Below are 24,362 nucleotides of genomic sequence, written 5' to 3'. Positions count from 1 at the left end.
TAAATATCGATAAAAATTATGTATTATTAATCAAACATATGAACGTATAAATCACGCGGCCGGATCTCGTACTATTATGGTTCATTAAATGACTATTATATACATAATTAAGTGTTATTTTATTGCATGGTTGGATTATATAACATTCCCGAAACAGTGAACGTTATTTAATTATTTAATTTGTTCACTTACAGATGCGGTAACCAAGCCGCTATTATGGAATTGGATGATGCGCTTAAGTATTCGTTGTAAGTATTCTAATCTGTTGTGGTAATTACTAATTAGTAGATATGCATTCGTGCTTAAGGGAAAACAAATAAGCTGTTTATAAATTAGTTACACGTGTCTTGTGTATCTTGATTATGAAAAGGTAGCAGATAATAGCGTGATAAAGCTCACTTTAAAAATATCTTAGATATTTTTATTGAAACTATCGTCAAAACATTTACACATTTTAATCAAAATTTTGAATGTGTAAAATGTTGATTCATTAAACATTTATTAAAAGTTTCCGATCTATGTAAACACGTATGACTAGCTTTGTTATGTCTTCGCTATAAGTCTGTAAACACTGACTCACGTCTTATCAAAGGCTAGATTTCCAAAATAAGAGGAGTCACCTTTCCGACCTCAGTGCGGCGCGTGCAATTAATTAGTTATTGTGATCTTACGTCACACCATGCTTATCTATAATATTATGAATAATGGGGTTTATAAAATATGCGGTATTATCACGATTTAATAATACGGATGAAATAAATTACGTAAATGCCGACTGCTAATTTCCTTGTGATGTTTTGTATTATTATAGTCAAAGTCGTAACGTGACTTTTTATGTTCTTTTTAATTGTATCGTTTGAATTTAATCACACGAACGCACATAACAACTTGAAATTATCGAAGATTCTGGAATGATTAGCAGCGCAAAGTGATGACTAATAATTATTTGATTTATGTCAAATATGTATTGAACGGTAACAACCGCCCATACTGTGGATACTAAAGTTTATGACCAATCACAATGGAGCCTATACCTATATAATTTATAGTTAAATAAGGGTATATAAAAATTGTGTTTGTTTCCAGCCTTCAATTCGATCCGGCTCCGAGACGCGGCGAGCCTCATGTGACGAGGCGGACGCCGGATTACTTCATGTAGGCTGCCCCAAGGTGTGTATATTTTTTAATTGGGGCGTTATAATTTTAATATAATTTTATAATAGTATCATACTGTCATAAAAATAATTGTTTGAGTAGGAGTGGAATTGCGTTTGTGTGCTAACATTACATTCAAGAATTAATTCTGAAGTTTATACGTAAATTATTATTATTTACTTATAAAATTAAAATTGTTCAAAGAAGTAAAATTTAAAATAACAGGGCTTAATAGAAGAGTATAATGTTGGGCGACCTTATCGCTTCGAAGTGATCGCTTCCAGGCAACCAGGGCAAAAGGCATATAACAAGCATAAGAGTATAGGGGGGAAGAGAAACAAATAAGTTATTATGACTAACCCAAATTACCATCTAACAAACTATATTGATCGAAACCATTTAGTTTTCTTTATTGACAAATATTTTTACATATTGAAGTAATGAAAATTTTTTACCTGGTTTAGGACTACAGTATGCCAATAAAGAATTTATTATTATTACAGTCTGAACTTGTTATATTTTAGCCTGTATGACGTTGTGTTACGTTACGTTTTCCAGTGGCGACGTACACCGAGCAGGAGTGTCCCGAGCGGCGGCGCGGGCGCGCGCGCGGCCCCGCGCCCGCTCGCGCCCGCAGCTCCGCGCGCGATTCCTCTTCATCTTTCTGCACTTTGGACAGCCGCCGCCGCCGCCGCCGCCGACCCCCTGACACCCTCGACCCCGACCCCCCACCCCCGACACCTGACCCCCCGCAACCCCCGAGCGCAGCCTTAGCGTAACGGCGTTTTGTGTTTGCGTGGAACGCGTCTAGCGGTTATGTGCACTGTTTTCATTGTGTTAATGATGTGTTTGGATGGTCGCCTTAAGCGGTTCTATTTTGTAATTTATTTTTGAATTGTTAATTGTAGTTCAGTGTTTTGTCTGTTGAATTGATGATTTTTTCACATGTGCACGAACTAGAAATGATATTACATTGAAATTTCTAATGTGTATTATATTCAAGTATGCATCTGATGTCTCACAGATGATCTATTAATTTTTATAACTGAAGAGCATTCAATTTCATTTCGAGTTTCTAGTGTTTTCAATTGTGCTTAGAAACGTAAATTATTTCGATTTATATCAACATCAGCCAAAACTATGGCCAAAAATCTTACCAATAGAAGTTTTGGGTCACATAACTGCTAGATACGTTGTTATAATGCAATACAAATATTGTATATTGCAAAAGTTTCGCGCAGTCACGGTTGACGCTCGGAAGCAATCAGTCAATCGGAATCAACTCTACCCAAAAGTTTGCTTGGTGTGTCGATGGTTACAAGAAACAATATATCGTTCGTGTGGTCCCTTTCGAGGGTTGTCTACAAGATCGTCCCGTATAGCAGTGACCGCCCTTTGCAGCGATTTGTTCAGCATAAACTTTAGTGTCGACGATTTCATATATATTGAGTTGTAACGTGCGTCCATTCGAGAGATTTTTTTACAATTTACACGACGTAAAACGGTTGGAGTAACAGCAAGTCGTCGACGGATCAACGTTTTAGCACTAAAGGCTACGCGTGTGTTCTTTATGTAATTGTAAAGTGAATGTGCGTCAGTTTAATAGGACTTGTGTATACAGCATACATATGTAGTACATATTGATTGCCGGAGACTGAACTTCAAGGAAGAATTAACCTCAATTTGGTGGCGTTTGGCAAATTTCCAACTAAAATATGCGGCGGATTTGTGGCGTTTGCTTGTTGAACAATTTTTTTTTTAATTATTATTATGTATTGTATAAAACTTATTTATTTAGGTATACTTAGAACACACGTGTACTCTTTGGATCCACGTATCGACAAATCGTATTTAATTCTCACAATTTACGTTATAAACGATCTGTTATAATATAAAAGAAAAATTGTTATTTCATAATGCGTGTTCGTTCGTTATATAAATGAAAATGGTGGCTTGCTTGTAATGTATTTAATGCAAGCAATAGAATGTTAATTTTTTACAAAATGATACAACACTTCAGACTCGTGAGTGTGCATCCGTGGGCCTTAACATTATATTGCTTGCATTGAAAAAAAAAGGAAAACAAAAATGGCGGCGGGATTCCAAATTCAAATGTGAGCAGTGCGTTGCTAAAACTTGCCTTCTCGCGCGACATTATGCTGGTATGTTCATTTTCACAAGGACGGACGGCGCGAACACTTTATGTATTACTTATGTATCAAAGACAATTTAGACCTCATTAAAATGCGTACATTTGCTAAAAAGTCGTTTTATTTTCTACCAACTCGGAATGGACATACCACCATACACTGAAATTAGACAGGTGGCATTTTCTCATCTAGATATATTTTTTCGTTCGCGGTCGCAATGTTCCGTTTTCTATCCGTTATTATAAATTTACATTTAACAGAAATATTGATATGTATTTTTCAGTTTGATATTATTTTTATGTGTTAGTGTCGTATGCTTCGCTCGAGCACAATAAAATGACGGGTACATTCGTCTGTGTAATAAAAATAACAATAAGCATTTATTTTCGTGACAGAATGACTGATTGCGCCGTATATTTAATATATTCGCGTGACTAAGTCAAAGTATTAAAAATGTTATATAAAGAAGGTTATTATTGGCGTATCGGCTCATTCTGTCAGGAGATCCGATTGCATTTTTTTTTTAAATTGACTTTTGTTCAAAATTTCCTCCTGTTGTGCCACAGTACCTGTATAACATGGAATAAATGTTTCACAAGCGTGAAGCTTTAATAGTTTCGTTTATTATTATATTCATCGATTATTATTTTAGGCAATTATGTAAATACCTATGGATGAAGGCATCGCGTAGGTCGTTAGTGGAAATAAGCTCGAAAATATTCCCCTCCCTTGTACTCTGGCGAAACGAAATGCGAAGTGAACAACTTATCATAATAATGTATAGCATTTTTATATGGAAATAATAATATTAAAGAGGATAAGAGGTAAATTGATAGCGGTGTAGGTTTGCGGCACGCGTGCGGCGCCTGCACCGTATATAATATCGTTTATAAGTAAACTGGCAGAACGCAATGATGGATCACTTCGAGCTCGGACGGCGTCCGTTTCTTCTGTCAGTGCCATTTTATATAATAGACGAGCCTTCGGCCGAGTTACAATGTTTTACATTTCCAAATTGCACTTCGATTGATTGTGAGCGTGTGTCCTGCATACAAAGAATTTCCCACCAATCACATCGGTCGCCACACGTTTCTTTGATCTAAGTATTAAGTATGTAAGTTAGGTAAATAAATAAATATGCAAAAAGAACAAAAAAAAAAAGAAATGTACGCGCTTCATTTGTGTGAAATAATTTTTTTAAACATTGACGTTGCACTAAGTTGGTTTTGCTTTCGCTAGCGTTATTTCACACAATCGAAGTTCGTTGTGTAATATAAGGCTTTCCTGGCAGAATGCATAGGTAATAAATATTCAATATAAATGAGTTAAAGAGATAATTTGTGTAGAGCGAATGTTGTGTGACAATGAATGCAATGTTGCGCAAATTGATAACTTACTGAAATTATACAGTGTTGGCAATAATCTAATTTCAGATAAAACGTATAAAACAATTTATTCTTACAACTGTACTATGCCCGTTAATAGGAATTAGATAATAAATAAAATTAATTATACACAATCTTTCATTGCCGGTACACCCTATTGTATGTTTAGACTTTAAGCACACACCCTCATGACATGCTCGAGCCACACTGGAACATATAAGTTATGATTGAGTAGAACTTAATTATAATGGAAGATCATTATATCAGATAAGGAATGGAATTCAGTGGGATGGGACAGAAGATATTGATACCATAATGTTACAAAGAGCGATATGTTACGTATATACTATATAATCTAAATGCTAGCGATTCACTGAGAGAACACTAAGAATACTGGTATCCTTACCGTACCGTCAGTGTAATATGTTTAATAAAATTTCATGTGTACAGCATCGACTTACGAGAATAGGAAGGCTAGGCTTTGTTACAATTTAAAGAGCAGAAATTAATAATAATATAAAATAGAAAAGTTTTTTTTTTAGCTTTCTACGTAATAAAAAATAAGTCATGCGTAAAGGTTTGCGCTTTGTGTAATAAACTTTCTCGTTATATTAAAGTGTGTAGAACTAAACGGAAATTTCATTAAAAATTCGTTAGTTCCAATTTATCAATACAAATTAAATATATTAGTTATAACCTATTCCTACTGTAATATGTCTTCATCGCACCTAAAAAGTTGTAGCGATGTGGATGAAATTCGTCACACAGATAGTTACCACGGGAACGGGAACTAAGTTGATAAAACTGCGGGACTCTTTGACTACTCGAACGAAAGGCTCGTATTAAATGCGTTCTCAGGTAGGTAGGTATATATTCAACAATGTTCCGAGTTTCATGCAACTACAAAAATAAAAAGTAGTTTTTTGGTCTATCATTGATTTTTGCTCAATCACCATGACAATACAACAAAATCATCGTATCGTAGTTTAGAACTATAGTTGCTTCCATGATAATGTGATGGCAGTGAAATAGTTAAATTATACAAGTATTATTTTTAACTGACGAAATAAAAATCTTTATTTAGCTAACAGTTGCTAACAGTAGCTTAACACTTTTCTAAATTTAATAATAAAATCTATTGATAAACCCTATTGAGTGTTGAACCTCTAGAAGAAATTTCTCCATGGAAATACTTGAAAGTATTCTCTAAAATATAGAAAAGCTGAAAATGAATCTTATCCTCTACCTTCAAGCAGGTTTATTGTCAACTCACCTCTGTAAACTTCTTCACCTCTTAAACGTAAGGACTCAAATAAAACTACCACGTGCTGTAAAGTTTATACATATATATTCTCAATAAATATGATTTTGACGATCCCGAACACAAATCGTTAACAATTCCAAACTCCCCAATCATACAGTACAAGTGCTCTTTGACCCGAATAAAATGAACAGAGATAATAACTTAAAACCATACAAAAATAATCATTTCTTAAAATACAAGCCTCTTATAACGAAATTAGTTACATCTTATGTAACATGTAAAGCTATCCACGTGGATCTTCATAAATCTTACAACTCATTATAATTTAACTACTCACAAAGAAAAAAAGATTGAGAGCTTAGATATATTTGATCATGGTTGTGCTAACTATATATATAAGAATATATTTAAATGCTATGTTACAACCAGGGCCTTACTTCTATGACATTACTTAAAATACTGGTTTCCTTAAAATACATACGTTTCATCGTGAAAAATAGAGACTACACTTATTCTACCCAAACCAATGATTAAATAATTTAAGCCCATGTAATTTTATCGCAAAAAACATCGAGTGCTTTGGGGTAATTAAGAAATTAATTTACAACAATTTCACTCGACATTATTTTATGAATTTGAATAATATAAATAGAGTATAAGCAGTTAAATGAAATGGAGTTTATAAAATTAAGAATAATATCAATTTTTCATCTACAAACGATTTTCGATATTTTAGAAATACCCTTCGTCATTATTCGAGTACACCTTACTTTTCCTTATACTTAAGTGATCCTGCGTTCACCGTTGAAGAGAATTTATCCTAAAGTTTTACAGTTTTAGTTTCACGATTCAATCTGCCTGAATTATGCATCTTTGGTTGTTAATAATTATAGAACGAAAAGTGGAATTTAATAAACAGGACTTATATCTACATATATGCAATTCAATTCAAAACTTGATCTCAGTCAACAAACGATGATCACATTACTTCCCTGTATATTAATGTCGATAGGTAAAATAGTTATATTTTTATGAAAATACATTACACAAAACATTACGTCCCGCATTCTCACATTCGTAAGTTACATTCATTTGACAGCTTGCGATTACAATATGCTGTTTAAAATGAAAATTCATTGCGATAGAAAACTTATAGTTCTAACACATTATACCTTAAAGAGCAATATAAAACGGACACTTGTTTAATACAAATTTTGCATGGAACAAAAAAAAAATTAAACAGGCTCCCAAACTATTTCCATGAAAAAAATTATCACAACCAATCTAAACCAAGCAAATCACTCCAATTTGACCACTCTACAGTCTACATACTTTCGAAATAACAAGAATAGATCATAAAAATATTTCACAAATATTGTTCTCACAAACAAAACTGAACCATGTTTCAAATTTCCAAGAAGAAATTACAAAAAAATATTAAATATCACAACAATCAGTGATATAAACCAACGAAGCACTTCAATCGCAAGCACAATCAGCATTAAACACTCATCCCCGTATCCAAGTTCAGTAGCTGCTTCATCAGCTCATACGTGGAGAAGGAAGTGGCCACCATGGGTATGGCCCGGATGTAGTTGACGCTCATGCCGCGGTACAAACCTTTCACGATACCGTTCTCGCGGTATATGTGAGTCAAGGTTTTTAACATACCATAACTGGAAAATTGTATAAAAAATCTTAATGACCGATCTATCAATGCAACAAAACAGCCCAAACTCAAATTTGGCATGTGAAAATAGGGCCTATGATGTAGGCATCCATTAAGAAAGGATTTTGATAAGCATTCATCCCCTAGCACCACGAAAATTTATTTTAACCACGCGGACGAAGCTGGGGCTAACAGCTATAGAATAGTGAAAAAAAAAACACATGGTAATGTAGATAAAGTATATAGATAAATTTAAGTATAATTTAGCAAGACGTCAAAATATAAACTTAATGACGCACGAACATAACAATTAAAAAAATATCATAATCACAAAAAAATAAATAAATAAAATAAGTACGAACCTCCTGTTATATTCGCCAACACCAGTGCAAGAAATATGCAATAAAATTTAGTCGTTAGTAAGGGGTGTGTTCATAGTACATACATAATATTACATTGTGTACCAGAAATAAAAGTAAAAATAAAAATGAAAAATTAGTAAAAAGAGCCATTGAAGATATACTTGATATCAATATTTATAAAACTAAATATTAACACAATAAAATATAAAAATATACAATATAACTCAACAAGGAAATGCTTCAAGGTGCAACAGATAAATTTGATAGGACAATAATGTGCAAATCATCCGTGACCCCTTATGTGATCTGTTAGTCCCAATTGCGCATTCAATTGAATGTGAAATGTAAGAACTTTTATATTGCAATTACGATAGCAAACCGTGTATGCATTTATTGAGAAAACCAATCGGCTCAGTTTTATATGGAAACTGCAGTTATATGCTTTCTAAAAGTAAATCTCGAAGCTTTTTTTCTCAAATTAAAGTAGTTAGAGACAAACGTAGAGACAGTGCCTTGTGCTAGCATGCGTATGCGTGTACAGTAGCAGTATATATACCATCGTAACATATAGTGTTTGAAGTCCCGTGTCCCCTAGTGGGGTATGGGGCAGATGATGAACATCTGTTTCACTGATCGATTTTCTTTACGGACAAGTAGGTGATCAGCCTTCTGTGTAAGCACTTCGCTTCGCTTTTAATACCCAACCCATGGTTACATATACATATATGTGCCTTTAGGGTCACATATAAATTACGTCACACGTTAAAGGGGGGGTAGGGTAATTAAACTATTAAAATTTCATACTTTATGGATGGCCCTTTTAAGGCATCGCTAGTTTGTCTGCGTGTGTGCGCGCGCGCACCCTGTGTGTGTGTGTGTGTGTCCATGCATCTTGCGTACGTACACACGTATTCATATGACTCGGTCTTCATTCATGTTTTCTATTGCATATTTATATTTTGTATACTTGAATGTAAGAAAGAGTGTGCATGCGTGTTTTGTTTAGTGTGTGCGCGGGCACATTTTTTGTGCGAGATATGTGTGTTGTATATGTTCGCAAAGTATTTTTTCTATGTGAGCGTGCAAGATATTGCAGTGCATTCATGTTTCGTACGTGCGCGTACGGGCACTCGCTATATGTACAGTGCGCTCGTACCGTGCGGTGTAACGTTAATCTCACCCAAAGTGCCTGGTGGCCGGGTCCATGGCGGCGAGCTGCATGCGCCGGCGCGTCACGTCCAGCGGGTACGAGACGGACTGCGCCGCGGCGCCGGCGAGACCGCCGCACAGTAGCTTACCCGGCACCGTTAGTACTAGACCGCCTAGGAGCGAGATAGCTCAATAATTTTTAAGCCTTTATCGATTACTAGCTTTCGCCCGCGGCTTTGCACGCGTTAAATTCGGAGTAGTTTAATATGTATATCCTATCCTGCTAATATTATAAATGCGAAACTTTGTGAAGATCGATGTATGTGTGTGTGTAAGTTTATTAATCTCACGCAAAACCTGAACCGATTGCAATGAAATTTGGTACGAGCTGGACAACTGGGATAACACTTAGGCAACTTTTTATTCAATTTTTTAAATTCCAACGGGATACAGACTTACGCGGGTGAAACCGCGGGGCGCAGCTAGTTATCACAATATAAGTTATTACAGAAATAGGCGTCATCAATGTTTTCAATGTATTAAGTTTCAGTATAATTTATTAGGCAAATATTATTAGCTGTATGCCAACATAAACGTCCTCCGGCTACAATCAATACAAGCAAACATATTCAGGGTCAATGATCGCTTTTTATTAAAATCACAAACAACTCGCTTATAGAGACATATTAGCAACGTCTCCATTTTGAAATTATCATGTCAAAATACGAAATTTTTATAATAGCAAAAATAAACAACAACTAATATTATTAGATTAATAATTAATTAGATTATCATATCCTTTTTGTACTTTTCATAATCTTTAATACATACATACATTCATACATATTTTCCCAAAATTTTCAACATTGTTCATGTAAGGGCACAATAAATAGACAACCAAACAAAACAAATTTTCGATTAGATCAAGTGGTTTTTGAGATTAACGCTATCAGACAAACACTTCTCCAACAGACTACTTGACATTATCATCACATTTTAAAATATCACATCTAATGAAATATTAACTATAATATCTTTTAAGTTGGATCTAACTACGCACGGTGTACTAATTTCATTGAAATCAGTCGAGTAGTTTAGGAGTGCATCGCGGACAGACAATATGACACGTAGATTTATATATATGTATATGTTAAGATTAATAATTATCTATACTACTTATTAAAAACCCTACCCGTATTCCTGTCGCATTTCCGGCACAGAGTCGTTGGCAGATACTTCATACAGAAATATTTAAGCGACTCGAAGCAGTAGAAACTAAAGCCTGCGTACGGCACCATGCCCACCATAGTGGGGACGAAACCGCGGTATAACGCTCGTATACCGCCCTCCTGGTATGCAAAAAAAAACACCATATTATTGTACATATTCAAAAACTTCACACTTATCATTTTTTAATAGGTATTAGTTGACTGCTATTACGATTTTTTTTTAATTTTTGGCGCAATTTCCTTATTTTTTTATGTAACCACGTAGACAGTTACATCGATTACGTAACTAAGAATTAAATCTGTCCGTTTAAAATCGACGCTAAAAGAGTCGGTTACATACAAACATCCTGTATATGTATGTAACCGATTAATATAAAGCTAAAAAAAGCGAGTTAAAAATAATTATAACTTATCGATATAGGAAATCGCAACACTGATAATCCAACGACTTAATATCAATATTATCAAGGGAATCAAAGATTAAAACCTGTATTCAACAATGAATGTATCTTGTTCGATGTGAGGCAATATTTATACAATTTGTAGACAATAAACCTTTAAGGTATGCAGAGAAAAGAAACACTATCGAATATTAATATATTCAAATTGCCCAAATTGACGGCCTACAGAATATTAACATATTTATACAATAAACACTACCAGCTTATACGGTTTCTTACATCAGCACCTTCACAGTACCGTGTTTTTATACGTATGGGTTCTGTATAATTTCGTATGCATTCAATATGTTTTTTCAAAGAACGTTTTAATGTTTCAATAATAATACTTCGTCTATTTCGTTCACAAAACCTACAACAATACACGCTCGAGTCCGAAGGTTATCCACCTAAGAAGATAAGCCTCAAAGCAGAGTTTGAACCGTGATTTTCAAGATGAATTTTTAAAACTGGACTTTGGACTCTCTTATCAAATAAGTACCTTCGCACTTACAGAACCTTTTCGTACAAACTCACCGTTCGGAACATGGTAGAAGCCGCATGCGCGATGCCGGTATATCTATGCTCCCCAGTTATTTGGAAAGCAAGTCTCGCTCTGATCGTGTCGAGAGGGTAAGTGAGGGTCACAGAGGTCACGCCGGCCGCGGCTCCAGCAAGGAATTTGTCACCGTGCTGGACTAGTGGTATGCTTAGCCCGCTGAGGTACTGGAAAGAGTTATAAGAAAACATATTGTATTATGTATGCCCTAAACCATAATTCTGACTAATAGTATGCTTATTACACACCTATCTATAGGGTATAAGCAGAGTAGGTAGGATAAATATGTTAAGCTAAAAGGAGGCGTATGTTTAGAGCCTTATAAATTATTTTCGTATTTTAGCAAGAAGCTGGGACCCCCATTTCTCAGGCAATACATTTATTTCTACGTGCAATTAGAAATTTTGAAGAGAAAAACAATGATTAACTATACAATACCTGAAACTTTTCCCTACTAATATAATAAACATGAGAGTTTGTTGAAATGGATGTATGTTTGTTATTTTACCACGCAAAAACAGTTGATCTGATCTCGGAAAGATACAAAGTTTTATCCAGTCTGTATTGGCACATAGATCGCTTTATATACCAGTACTTCGCGGGTGAAGCCGCGGGTTCAAGCTAGTGGAATAATATTCAAATACACCTGATAATCCACACGATGGTAATATACATTAATTACTTTAATTGTAATATGAATATTGCCACTGATATTTCGTCAATTAACGAACTAGAAGCAGCATAGTTTTAAAATTTAAAATGTTTTTACAAACTAACAACAATGTAAATATAAATTATCCTTTAAGTCATGAAAGTTAAATCCTCTATCATCTTACATGTAGCTTCTATAAAACGCAATGCAATTATAAAGAAAAAAAAAACGAATGATATTTAAATGAACACTCATTTACATTATATAATGGCTGACTATCCTTGTTTTAAATCAATAAACTGAAGCAGTTACAAGTACAATTTTCTTACAATGCCTCGTCGCTATACTTTTTATGGACGTTGTATTTTGATCTTGTTAACAATTGAATTTAAATCGTTCGCAAGCATATGCGCGTTGTCATGCAGAATTCAGACTGTCCTTTCTCGTTTTATTGTGACGTTTGAATCGTGTTATTGATTAAATAATGGTAGAATACATAACGTCTTTACCAATACGAGTATTATGTTAGGGAAATATATTTGGAAAATTAATCATAATTTAAGTTTGCCATGGATTCTTTGAGGTTTGGAGTTATATAAAATCTTTTCACTTCAGAAAGTTTTACCACCGTTTTAGCACCGCGGTTTCGCCCGCGTAAGTCTGTATCCCGTAGGAATATCGGGATAAAAAGCTTATATGTTATTCCAGTTGTCCAGCTGTCTGTACGTACCAAATATCATTGCAATCGGTTCAGTAGTTTTTACGTGAAAGAGTAACAAACACACACACATCCTTACAAACTTTCGCATTTAAAATATTAGTGGAAGTGGATAGTGGATGGATTAGTGGATAGTGGGATAGTAGGAGCAGGATAGTAGAAATATGATAGTATGATAGTAAACGTACATTTGTTATTTGAGTAATCTGTACGAATAAAATTTGTTTTTTCTTTTCTTTGTTTATAAACTTCATATTCTGACTCTAAGTTAAAAAAAAAACATTTAAACACGGTTGAATATTCCCCTATGAAGATCTACTTTCCCACTACAGACGATATTATAACTAGTTATAAAAATAATAGCAGTATTCATTATAGAAATCTCCAAATACTATACACAAGAGAGGCTCTTTCCATGTTCGTATATTCGTAACCTTCACAAATCAAACTAAACTTCTTTGTCAATTAAAATGAAATTTAGTAATCAGATTATTTAAGACCACGCACAATATTTTCTTTGGACGTAATAGAGAAGTATTTTTTTTTATTTTCCTAAATTTATTTATTTATATCATAGTTATATACCTTGAACACGAACAAAGCTGCATACGTGTGAACAGTGAACTTTTCCGCTATAAAATGTAATTAAACATACATTTTTTTTGTATATATATCAGAATATCTCAATCATTAATTGTAAAGACGAGTAAAATAAGGCCCATGAGCTCGTACTTCGCATAGTACTAGGAAATGCAAACGAAACGCCGCACCTACGATCCGTATGTCGTCTCACGTGGTCTATGCAAGCCGGTTTTTATCAAATATTTGTGGATTCACTTTTAAGCTTTATGCTTAATCTTTCACCTCATGATAATCTTGTTAAATTGATAATATTAAAACATTTATTTCCACAGCCTTTGGAATGGTCATGATTCATGACCCATTCACTTTTAATTATCACACATTCAAAAAATACGATCTACTAGTAAGATATTACGAAATACTCCATAGAGCTTATTATTTAGTGAGATCCATAGTATATCTAAACATACTCTATAAAAAAAATATCATTTGCAGTAAAATTTTGCGTAAAAAATCTGTAAAAAATTGTGTCAAGGGACCTTTACATATAAAAAATACTTTTACATATGAAAAAAGGCAAATCTTGGCAGATGAGATAAAGATAATCAACGTATCAAGCAAATCAGTACCTAGCTTGAATATTTAAATATGGTCTTTGTGATTTTATTATGCAGAGTTTTTTTTTTTCAATTTAACTTATTATCGTTTATGATAACTTCTCTATATTTCATTTTACGGTAAAAAATAATAAATAATAGTAATAGGAACACTTGTCGTGAGATATTTTCTATAGGATTGCTAATTTAGGCAATTGCAAGATTTATAAATGATATATATAAATAAATATTAATTACAAAAAAATATATAATAGATGGCGGCCGCAACACCAAAACCTAGTAATTACGTTCCAACTCACTAAATAATAAAACTGCACACATAGGCTTAGAAAATGTAGCAGCTTTAGGTACCTATATAGAATTATGTTTGTCTAAGTGTGACGGCAACGCTACGCTTAGTATGTAACTGTTAACACCGCTACCTTAACAGAATCCCGATTATATATCGTCCATAATCCATACATAATTAGATAGAAACATCAACAAACAGAGTGATGAAACTATTATGCAAAACGAACTAATAAAAGGCACGCGAATACTTTAAAGACAATGTAGGAATTAAATCAGATAAAAAATAGCATAAAATATCTTCTTTTCGTTTAAGTGCTGCGGTTTCAATGACGAGCCTGTACTATTCTACATAATATATTGGAAGAGTTATAAACGACAGAATTATTAGACTGCCGATGTTTGGATATATGTTTGTTACTTTTTCATGCGAAAACCACTGTATTGATTATGACGATGCTTGATAGTGATGTAGTTTATTTACCAGACTCACTAACTCATGTGCTATAGAAATACATACTTGCTTTAGCCCGCGGGTTCATCTGAAACCGCGTCCCACAGCCAGTTAAATATAAAAATAACTCCAAGGCTGAAGGCTAGACGGCGAAAATATATTTACCGATAAGTAATCATCGACGTAACTACGTAGCTCATATATTTATATACAAATCATGAGATTTTGATAGTTTACTGAGTAAAAAAGAATTAATCTATTTATATATTATATAAAAGAAAGTGCTGTTAGTTACACTATTTATAACCTAAGAACGGATTAACCGATGAGACTAAAAATTTGTGCAGAGGTAGCTTAGAAGCAGGAGATGGATATAGGTAAGTTTTTATCCCGGAAATCCTACGGGAACGGGAACATGGGAGGAAATCTTTCCTGCGACTATACGGGCAAAGCCGCGGGCGGGAAGCTAGTAGGTACTAATAACAGATACAGTGCTCATAATTAATTGAATTAATTGGCCTAAATAAGTGATAACAATGTTTATTATATTATGGTTTGTTCGTAAGTTTGATATTCGAAATTGTAACATTAGATAACAAAACACGGGTAATAATAAAAAAGACACAAACACGATTTCAACCATATCAAAGTAACGAAACGTGACGAATTATATTGGCTATAATTGGTTTTATAATTCTATCAAACACCTGTGAAACCATCAAATCGTAATAATTTTCAATGTTAATTATGGAATGAGTAGGAGGCCCATTTCTTTTTCCACATCCTTCCCAGTCGATTCCTTCTTTCCAGTCGTCAATACGTCCTTATCCCTTTCCCTTTAGAAGACAGAGACACTAAATGCAAATGTTCATTGGCGGTGGTGATCGCTTACTATCAGGCGAACCACCAGCTCAGTTACCCGCTTATGTCATAAAAAAACTACATTATATTATATTTTCCAATTTTAAATCAGTACAAATGTAATGAATGGCTAAGGTCTTTTTTTTCAGCGGTTTTTCATGCGAGCGATTATCGGCAATAACCGCTAACGGCTAAAACCGCCCGAGACACACAAGTGTGTTCTTTGAAAAACAAATTATGCCACATTTTCGCGGTTTTTAAATTAATCGCGGGAAAAATTGCAAGTGAGGTCGCTTATATTCTTTTGTTCGAATTTCAAAAAAACGCGGTCAAAAATCACGACGGTTTAGAGTTTAGACGTAGTGCGTCCTAGGCCTTATAACAGAGTTGGATTTTATAACTTCTTTATACAATCGATCATATTTAAATAACTGATTGAGACAATGACGCAAAAACACCACTAATAGTAAATTACAGCTATTGTAAATTATAATTTTATATAAAGAAATCATAAAATAATGTTTATTTTTTCATATTTACAATGACAATTGTATTATAATTTTCAAAGAGTGAACTTACAGAATAAATATTTGACAGTGCATTGGCATTTTTTTTTTTCATTTCTTTTTATATTTAATCACAGTCCAAAGCTATGCTATTATGTTTTAACTGACTTGTCAAAAAAGAGGGAATTTTTAATGGGAATTTTGAATGTTTCAATGTATCCATATTTTTTAATTTTATTATTTAATGAGGCACCAATATTAACATAGTGTCAGAAATTAATTGTTATTTGTTACTTTTATGCAGTGTTAATGTTGATGACTTTTTCAACTGACTCCAAGAAAGGTGGAGGTGGTCAATTTGACTGTATTTTTCTTTCAGTTTGTTATCCCGGAACCTTTCACTGGGTCAACTGATTGCAATGTTTCTTTTTTTATTTGAAAGCCGATGTCTCCTGTACGGTCCCATTTAAATGTTAAGGCAGTTTGGATTTTTGTTTAAAATTATTTTTTGGTTGAAATGTTTTGTATAGTCTTGAAATAGACAGTAAAATTGAATACACAAACCTTTTTATAAATTTCAAAGCTCGTGAACTGTGTCGCCGCATACGGGAATATCCTGACCATCTGCGCCCCATTGCCTTTGTAGAGAGCTATGAAAGACTCCTGTTTCACTATAGCCACTAAACCTCCAAACACACCATGATGCTTATAGTGTACGGACTGGGCCTGCAGTAATATCTTAATCCTATCTAATGGGGCTACTGTGGTCTTAGCACACATACCAGCCACACCTAAAAAGAAAGCAGGTTTATGGAATTCAATATTGAATTGAAATCTATGAATATGTATTATATACACTTTGAACAGATAACATGATTGATGTTCTGTGCTATATTTCAAATCATATATATGAATAAGAATGACAACCAAAATAACACAGACATTTAATATTAGATTGCACACACACAGATATTTAATATTTTTCACATTGCTGTGAAAGTAGTCTACTATTCATTTTTATATTAATGTTGAAAACATGTCTACAGTAATAAATTAAATTGAAATGCCTGTTTGTAATATTAAAATAACCAGTTTTTACTTCCGACATATTATGGCCATACACATACATGAAAAAAAATCGTTTTTTACAATTTTTATCTGTGAGTCTGTCTGTTATTTTGAAAAATATGTAATGTTATGATAAATAAATATGGTGACTTTTTAGTCCAATATTTCCACAGGAACGTTGGCATTTTTGGCAGGTGAACCTCTAGGCACACCATAGTATATGCATGTGTAATATATATAGGACATTTGGTATTTTATGTTATCTTAACAATGTCTTCAGTATACAATCATCTTATGTTCAAATCTATAATATTGTGAAATACATTACAATATAGTTTTATAAAATGTGTTACATATAACATCAAATGGAGCAAATCTAATGATAAATTAAAATAATATATAATAGAAAGCACCTGTGATTATAGTAATTAAATTTAAACCTATTTACAACTTAAAACGAACATACCTCCTGCCAACAGGTTTCTCAGAATGAAATCGAAGTCATTTTTTGGTTCCACCTTTAGGGCCATTTTTGCGGCTTCAAATTAAAGTTTGACCTAAACAAAAATGAAATCGTCTATCTGCTTAGCATGCGACGTCGATAAAATAAATATTATTAATTACAACCCGATGACGAGGGACATTTCTTCACGATTTGGCACGCAACATTTAAAACAAAACTTTCACCGTACAAACACCACTTTTCTTTGAACATCCGTCATAAGATCAAATTATGTCAAAGTTGGACCATAGCTGGATGTTACACAGTTGCAAATAATAATCGAAAATGTAGTAATATCATTCAGACTTCTTTACTGGGGCGACCCTTTTAGTTATGTTTCGCGTTTACTGTAATAAATATACATTAAATAGATAAAAACAAGCGCGACTTCTGCTCTGTCTCTACGTCGAACACTAAATAATTTTAAATAATCTAAACAGACAGCTGACGCCTGACACGACAGACATATGACAAATGACAATAAACCATAAACCACAGATAAATGTATACTACAACAAACAAGGATATTATTTTTTATTTTTAGTTTTATAGCATTGAAATGCTTTTTTTTTATAAATTAGAAATTTTTAAAGAATAGAAATTTAAAAAAAGGATATTATTGCCATTTGCCGTTACCACAGAGTAAGTATTATGCTGAGTAGAGATCCTGCTTTTCCTCAACACTGTTTTATTGACTGTTTTCTTGTCTCGTAGTCCTTACCTAGTCATGTCATGCTCGGTATCAGCGCCAGTATTATATTTAAAATATGCTACCATAGATGGGTAAAATAAATAAAAAAATTAATACAATTAAAGAAAATACGTCTTCATTGTTTGTATTGTGCATGGATTTTTATTTATTTATTTTACGCATGAGTATCAGAAAGATATACCATGTACATATAACCGTTTTATAGACTATTTAACAGTAATGTTGGTGGTTAAACAAAGATATTTATTAATGCGAATTATTAAAAAAAACGAATATTAATAATTTAAAGGATTCTCTCAAGATCTCCTACACAATTTAGCAACATTATATAGAAATTCGTGAAATTTTTGATTTGCAATTATAAATAATTTATGACTGGTTCCTGCGCTTTAAGCACCCTAATAGCATGGCGCGAAATTAAAAGTTTTGTCGATCCGTTTTTTTGGTCAATAAAAAAAATATTAAAATACAAACAGCTTTCAAAGCGTATAGCTTCTAGCTATATACACGTGTATACTGAATAATTACTAGTATGACCATTTTCAGAAAGTTAAGCAAGATAATATTGAATGGATAAATGCTGTAGATTCAACCCAAAACGAAAACTACAATCAAACCAAATTTATCATCTTCTCTCATCTCATTATCATCTATTTTTAAACACTAAATAAAAATGAATTAATTAAATTAATTAATCAAGCGATTTGAGAAATTGGGAGTAAAACGTAATGTAAGCTTAATCCTTAAAAGCTTTGAAGGTCACCTTGAAAGCGCGAAAGCTTAAACCATGGGACACAGCACGTATCTACCTATTGTGAAGCTATATAATATTCTTAACGATGTTTATGTGATCACATGCTGGTCGGCACGTTTCTCTTGGAAAGCATATAATATATAAAGTAAACGGTACATAAACCGATTCGGTATTTCAACACGTTGCGTACTATGAGTCACAATATTATTCGAAAAGTTCGTTCCAGGTTTCATACGTAAAGCTCAACTCGATGGCGTTGTACGTGTGACTCGATTCCTGTTAAATGTTTTGTGTATTAAACAATTCCTTTAAGTTTAAATTTTAATCATTCGTGTATTGGACAAAAACATTTTTGAGTGAAAATGGACGTGCCGGCTAAAGGAAATGTTTTAGGACGTAAGTTTTTATTTATTTAACTGCCCAGAAATATTTTCTTATTCGTAAGTAAGTATTATTAAAAAAAAAATCTCTAATTTAAAAAACCATTACTTACGTATCTCCGTACATTTGTGATGTAAAACTAATATCGCTATTACGTTTTTTTATTTTTTATCGCTTATTATTTGTACTTGTGTTTGTGTCTGGTTAAATGGTAACTTTTAAATGAAATGAATAAAATGCTCCTATTCAAGTTAAAGAATATATACCTAGTAATAGGTGAACGCGATAATGATAATTAAATTAGTCAAATAAATGAAGAAAGTTTAGATATGTTCAAACCGAATAAATGTACAATGCAAGCAGGATTGTAGATTTATTTATTTTAACAATATTTTTTATGTCAAGTTCAGATAAGAATCTGATCTAAGAGTCAATGACCTTTCCTTGCAATGTTTTAAAATGTAGGTATTTCATGCATATATGTGATCCCAGCCTGCAACATTAATAACAGTATGTAATAATATTTAATGAGGAATTTAATAAAATTGGAACCATTATAGTATTATTATAATAACGCAAATTTCAACTGATAAAAAAGGGGTTTGCAATTTTACTTACTTTATTTAATTTTATATTTAGTTTAATTCACATTACATTCACACAATATTATGATTTTTATTTTTATTTTCTGCCTTGTATTTTTAATAAATATAGTTAAAAAAAACTGCGGCATAAAATCAATTAGATTGTCTCACTTGCTCTTATACGCAATATACGAATGAAATTGTTCAATCCTGGCGAACTCAATATACTATTGACAATACGTTGGAAATTAATAGGAAGTTAATAATATACTACAACAATAGTATATTAAGTCAAATATATGTTTATATTTGTAGGTATATACATATTATATAGTAGTACACTATACTGAGGAACGGAGGCGTGTTGCATCATATATAATCATCAGCAATTATGTACTTACTACCTATGTTTGAAAAAGTCATGTTGTGCAAATAAAAAGATCGATAACATACGCAAGATAATTCTCGGAATAACTGATGAGGATATCCACAATAATTGTGTCTAATCCTTGTAGTGTGTGTCGTGTTCGTCTAATAAAATTATTGAACTAAAACAAACGAACGTAAAACGTCACCAGGATTAATATTACTATACGAGTTCTATTTATACCATACAATATGCTTATTTTTACGTTTATTTATATAGGTAAAACTTTAACTGTGTCATAATCATGCACAAGTCCGTCGTAAGACATTACATCATAGAAATATACATTGCCGATTGCATTTTCGTTTGAAAATTTTCGTCGTGTCCTTCAGCCTTTCAGAGGTCATGCGAAGGCGATCTTTAGGGACGAGTCACGTGACTAAGGTTCGGTTGCTATGACAACAACGCTCGTCTGGTGAATCCACAGATGCCTGTGGGTGAATCCTATGAATTTGTTGACGAATTTGTCTACAGTTTTCGTTATTGATTTTACGTAATTTTATCGCATATAACCCACTCGTATTGCCTACACTCGGGTTGTTGCAGGGAAAAAAAAATAAAAAATCTTGTGTCAATAGGCATAATGTAAGCTACATTATGCCTATTGCTGTTGGAATAATTCTTCAAAACGGTCGAGTAGTTTAGGAGCCTATTTCTTTCAAACAAGCAAACAAAAAAACACACAAACGCACAATAAAATCTGTCTTCTTTATAATAGTTTATTTATATGATTCTGTAATATTTTTACAAGCTATGCCATTGACACTGTAAATACCCGTTTGTTTGTTTTTATTCAAATAATTTTCCTTCATTAAATATAAGGTAAATACTGTACCAGAATTCATTTAATCACATATAATAATATAAATAAGTATCCTATTAACATGATATACATTTAGAAATAATTTGTTTGTCACAACTAGGACATACTTTACTGGACTATTTATAATAAACTATACTTTACGTATAATTACTCTTTTCTGTATCTGTCTGTATATATACAATCAATTAGGTTTTCCCAGTCGCTCAATAATTTTTTTGCGTATATTTTATAAACAAAAACCTACGAGTTTTAAAACGAATAACTTTCAAACAATGCGAGATTCTTTAAATTAGGAATCAATCTGCATGCATCGTACCTACTTCGTAACATGTAGAGGTGATAATAACATTGCAAATATATTGCAGGTGTCCTACCAGCGCGGTACATTCTAGCCATCCTTGGATCTATAGGGATGGCTATTGTGTATGGGCTTAAAGTAAATTTGTCTGTCGCTATGGTGGGCATGTTAAACCACACCGCTATCAAATTGGCTGCCCCAGAGGAGACAGGTCATCAGAATGTCACAACGGAGTGCCAGCCCACGAGTAACTCTACTAGTGCACAGGTAGGTCTTCTATCCTCTTAATTTGTCGAAAGATTTACAATGAATTTTACTATTTTACTAAAAATATCACAAAGCAATACCAGTGGTTAAAAGCGTTAACACCATTAATGCAAATTACAGTTGATAATCATATCAGCATGGATATTAGTGATGGGTGTATTATCATGAATTATCATAGCAATTATGAGGTGTATCGGTTTTTATAAACATGGGAGTAACTAAGGCACTCCCTGTGTAATGCCCACCCCTTATCCAGCGATTAATTGCCACTTAGACTATTATTTATCCTATTTCCTTTGTGTATAAGTCGTTTCTTTGTATTTGATATAGCAAATTAATGGTGTCGATGTGGTAAATTTATTTCTGCGAATGAACATATGGATATCTCTTTTATTATGGACTAGCGTTCTGCAAGTGGCTTCGCGCATTATTAGTAAAAGATGGACTGGTATTTTCTTGTGTTTGATTTTACGCGAGTATTATACATTTAGAAATTAAAAACTTTTTAACGGATTTTAATTTCTAGAAGATAGACTGTTCCGGGGTATTGCATGGATTCCGCATGGTTTCCGTTCTCGTTACCGTTGTAGTTTCGAAATATAAACAATCTCTGTACCAAATTTCATCCAAATCAGTCCAGTAGTTCGTGAGATTAGCGCGTCCAAACAAAGGAATAAAATTTGCAGGACCATTTATATAAGAACAACCTAATGTTTTTGGAAAATTAACGTACGATTTGCTTAAAATAAGTGACTGGAACATTTATGATCAACTAGCTGCGCCCCGCGGTCTCACCCGCGAAAGTCCGTATCCCGTAGGAATATCGGGATAAAAAGTTGCCTTTATGTTATTCCAGTTGTCCAGCTGTCTACGTACCAAATTTCATTGCAATCGGTTCAGTAGTTTTTGCGTGAAAGAGCAACAAACGCACACACATCCTTACAAACTTTCGCATTTATAATATTAGTAGGATAAGTAGGTTTGAAGTATCGGATGAGGAAAACTCAGTTAAAACCACTTAAATAAATAAACGAAGAATTCAAATACGTCTTAAATACTTCACATACTTCACATTGGTTTAGTGAATTCCATTTAAACAAAATTATTTTCACATTACTCCACTTTCTTTAACAATTACATGTCAACGAGTAATATGCTATAAACAATAAAGCATTTCAATAACCAGGTCAGTCGTAAAGTAATCTACTTTATGTTTTGCTGTCCTGATTCTGCACAGGACCAAGCTATTTTTGAAATCTATTTTAAGACTTTATAACTGTGGATTTAACCTTGTAACAGGTCAACCTATCCGGCATTATTTTACTTTGGAACGTGCCCAAACATTCACAATTCAAATTTAATCGTATCAAAGGTTCTACATAATATAATGCAACTCTTATAATCGAGTGATTTAACAAGCAATTCAACACAAGATTGATAATTTGTGTTGAAATAAATGAAATAGTTATCATTGTTCATTATACTAATTGTAACATTATTTTCTAGAATTGTTTGTATTCATTTTAATAAAATGCCAATAATCGTCTTTTTGGTAATGTTCTTAATTAAATAGATATTATATCATAAAAAATTGAATTGCTAAAATATAAATAGAAATTAAGGATAAATACATAAAAAGTACTTGCGTCATGTGTTTATCCTTAACCTTTAGGTTCTAGGTTCTTAAATATAGCCTACCTACACGTCATAGCGACTTTTTAGATTCTTATCTGTAAATAAAGCATCAAATTCTTTAGATTTGGATCCAAGTATTATTGTAATCACGATTCTCGCGTAAATCGACGCTGGGTAAAAATAAAAGTGATAATCACGTGAATGCCAAAGATCAGTCCAATTTGACATAGATAAGTAAAATTTTCTTGTGTTTGATATTGCGCAGGTATTACATATTTAACAGAAATTAAAGATATTTAACGTATTTTACACACGGTCAGTCTCCCCGTGACCACGCGTGTTGCAATAAATAATACAATGAAACTATTTAAAAGTCTTGAGTTTCTATATATAATATAAACTATAGCCTAGATATATTATAGTATAGTATTATGTTGGGCTTATTGCTAAAACCCCGGCACGAAGACCAATTTAATAAGAATTTCCAGGGACAATTGTTATAGTTTATTATGCTCATATTTATTGCCCCTTCACGAACTTGTTGATAACACGTGTTATCGACTAGTTTTTAATCTCTATATATATAACATTCTCGTGTTATTATGTTATTTATCATAATCCTCCGAGACGGCTGGACCAATTTTCATGAAATTTTCTGTGCTTATCGGAATGGTTTGAGAATCAGCCAACATCTATTCATACTCATAAGAGTAAGGCAGAACAGCGTTTGCGGGTTCAGCAAGTTTTTATATAATAATTATTATCTTCCTTTATCCTCATCTCACCATATATATAAGCGTATATACCTAGTCTTGCCATAAATATTGTAATAAAGAAAAAAGAAAATTGTTAACTGCAAATAACATTTATTACT

At 33.0% G+C, this 24,362-nt stretch overlaps 3 protein-coding genes across 5 annotated transcripts in view; 2 read left to right on the top strand and 1 right to left on the bottom strand.

Moving 5' to 3' along the window:
* LOC119839922 (serine/threonine-protein phosphatase 2A catalytic subunit beta isoform) overlaps positions 1 to 4,819 on the top strand; it is a 20,572-nt gene extending 15,753 nt beyond the window's left edge. For 2 of the 3 annotated variants that reach the window (XM_038366369.1, XM_038366368.1), the window contains 3 exons: positions 195 to 248; positions 1,087 to 1,170; positions 1,714 to 4,819. In XM_038366369.1, the coding sequence (XP_038222297.1) occupies positions 195 to 248; positions 1,087 to 1,159 (127 nt within the window). In that variant the 3' untranslated portion in view covers positions 1,160 to 1,170; positions 1,714 to 4,819. The remainder of the gene's footprint in view (positions 1 to 194; positions 249 to 1,086; positions 1,171 to 1,713) is intronic. The other variant, XM_038366370.1, reaches the window with a different exon arrangement.
* Positions 4,820 to 6,016: 1,197 nt separating this feature from the next.
* On the bottom strand, positions 6,017 to 18,047 carry LOC119839966 (graves disease carrier protein-like). Its single transcript, XM_038366434.1, has 6 exons — positions 17,572 to 18,047; positions 16,602 to 16,828; positions 11,338 to 11,526; positions 10,327 to 10,483; positions 9,166 to 9,307; positions 6,017 to 7,630 (listed from the first exon to the last, which is right to left on the bottom strand). The coding sequence occupies exons 1-6, from the start codon at positions 17,633 to 17,635 to the stop codon at positions 7,456 to 7,458; spliced, it is 954 nt and encodes a 317-aa protein (XP_038222362.1). The 5' UTR covers positions 17,636 to 18,047; the 3' UTR covers positions 6,017 to 7,455.
* A 1,103-nt stretch (positions 18,048 to 19,150) lies between these two features.
* LOC119840197 (sialin) overlaps positions 19,151 to 24,362 on the top strand; it is a 12,203-nt gene continuing 6,991 nt past the window's right edge. Inside the window, exons 1-2 of the mRNA XM_038366709.1 lie at positions 19,151 to 19,469; positions 21,654 to 21,853. Coding sequence (XP_038222637.1) covers positions 19,436 to 19,469; positions 21,654 to 21,853 — 234 coding nt within the window. The 5' untranslated portion in view covers positions 19,151 to 19,435. The remainder of the gene's footprint in view (positions 19,470 to 21,653; positions 21,854 to 24,362) is intronic.

This window comes from Zerene cesonia, chromosome 5, assembly GCF_012273895.1.
Source record: "Zerene cesonia ecotype Mississippi chromosome 5, Zerene_cesonia_1.1, whole genome shotgun sequence".
NCBI classification, from domain to species: Eukaryota; Metazoa; Arthropoda; class Insecta; order Lepidoptera; family Pieridae; genus Zerene; species Zerene cesonia.
Note: the sequence above shows the minus strand (reverse complement) of the source record. Positions and strands in the feature narration are given on the sequence as shown.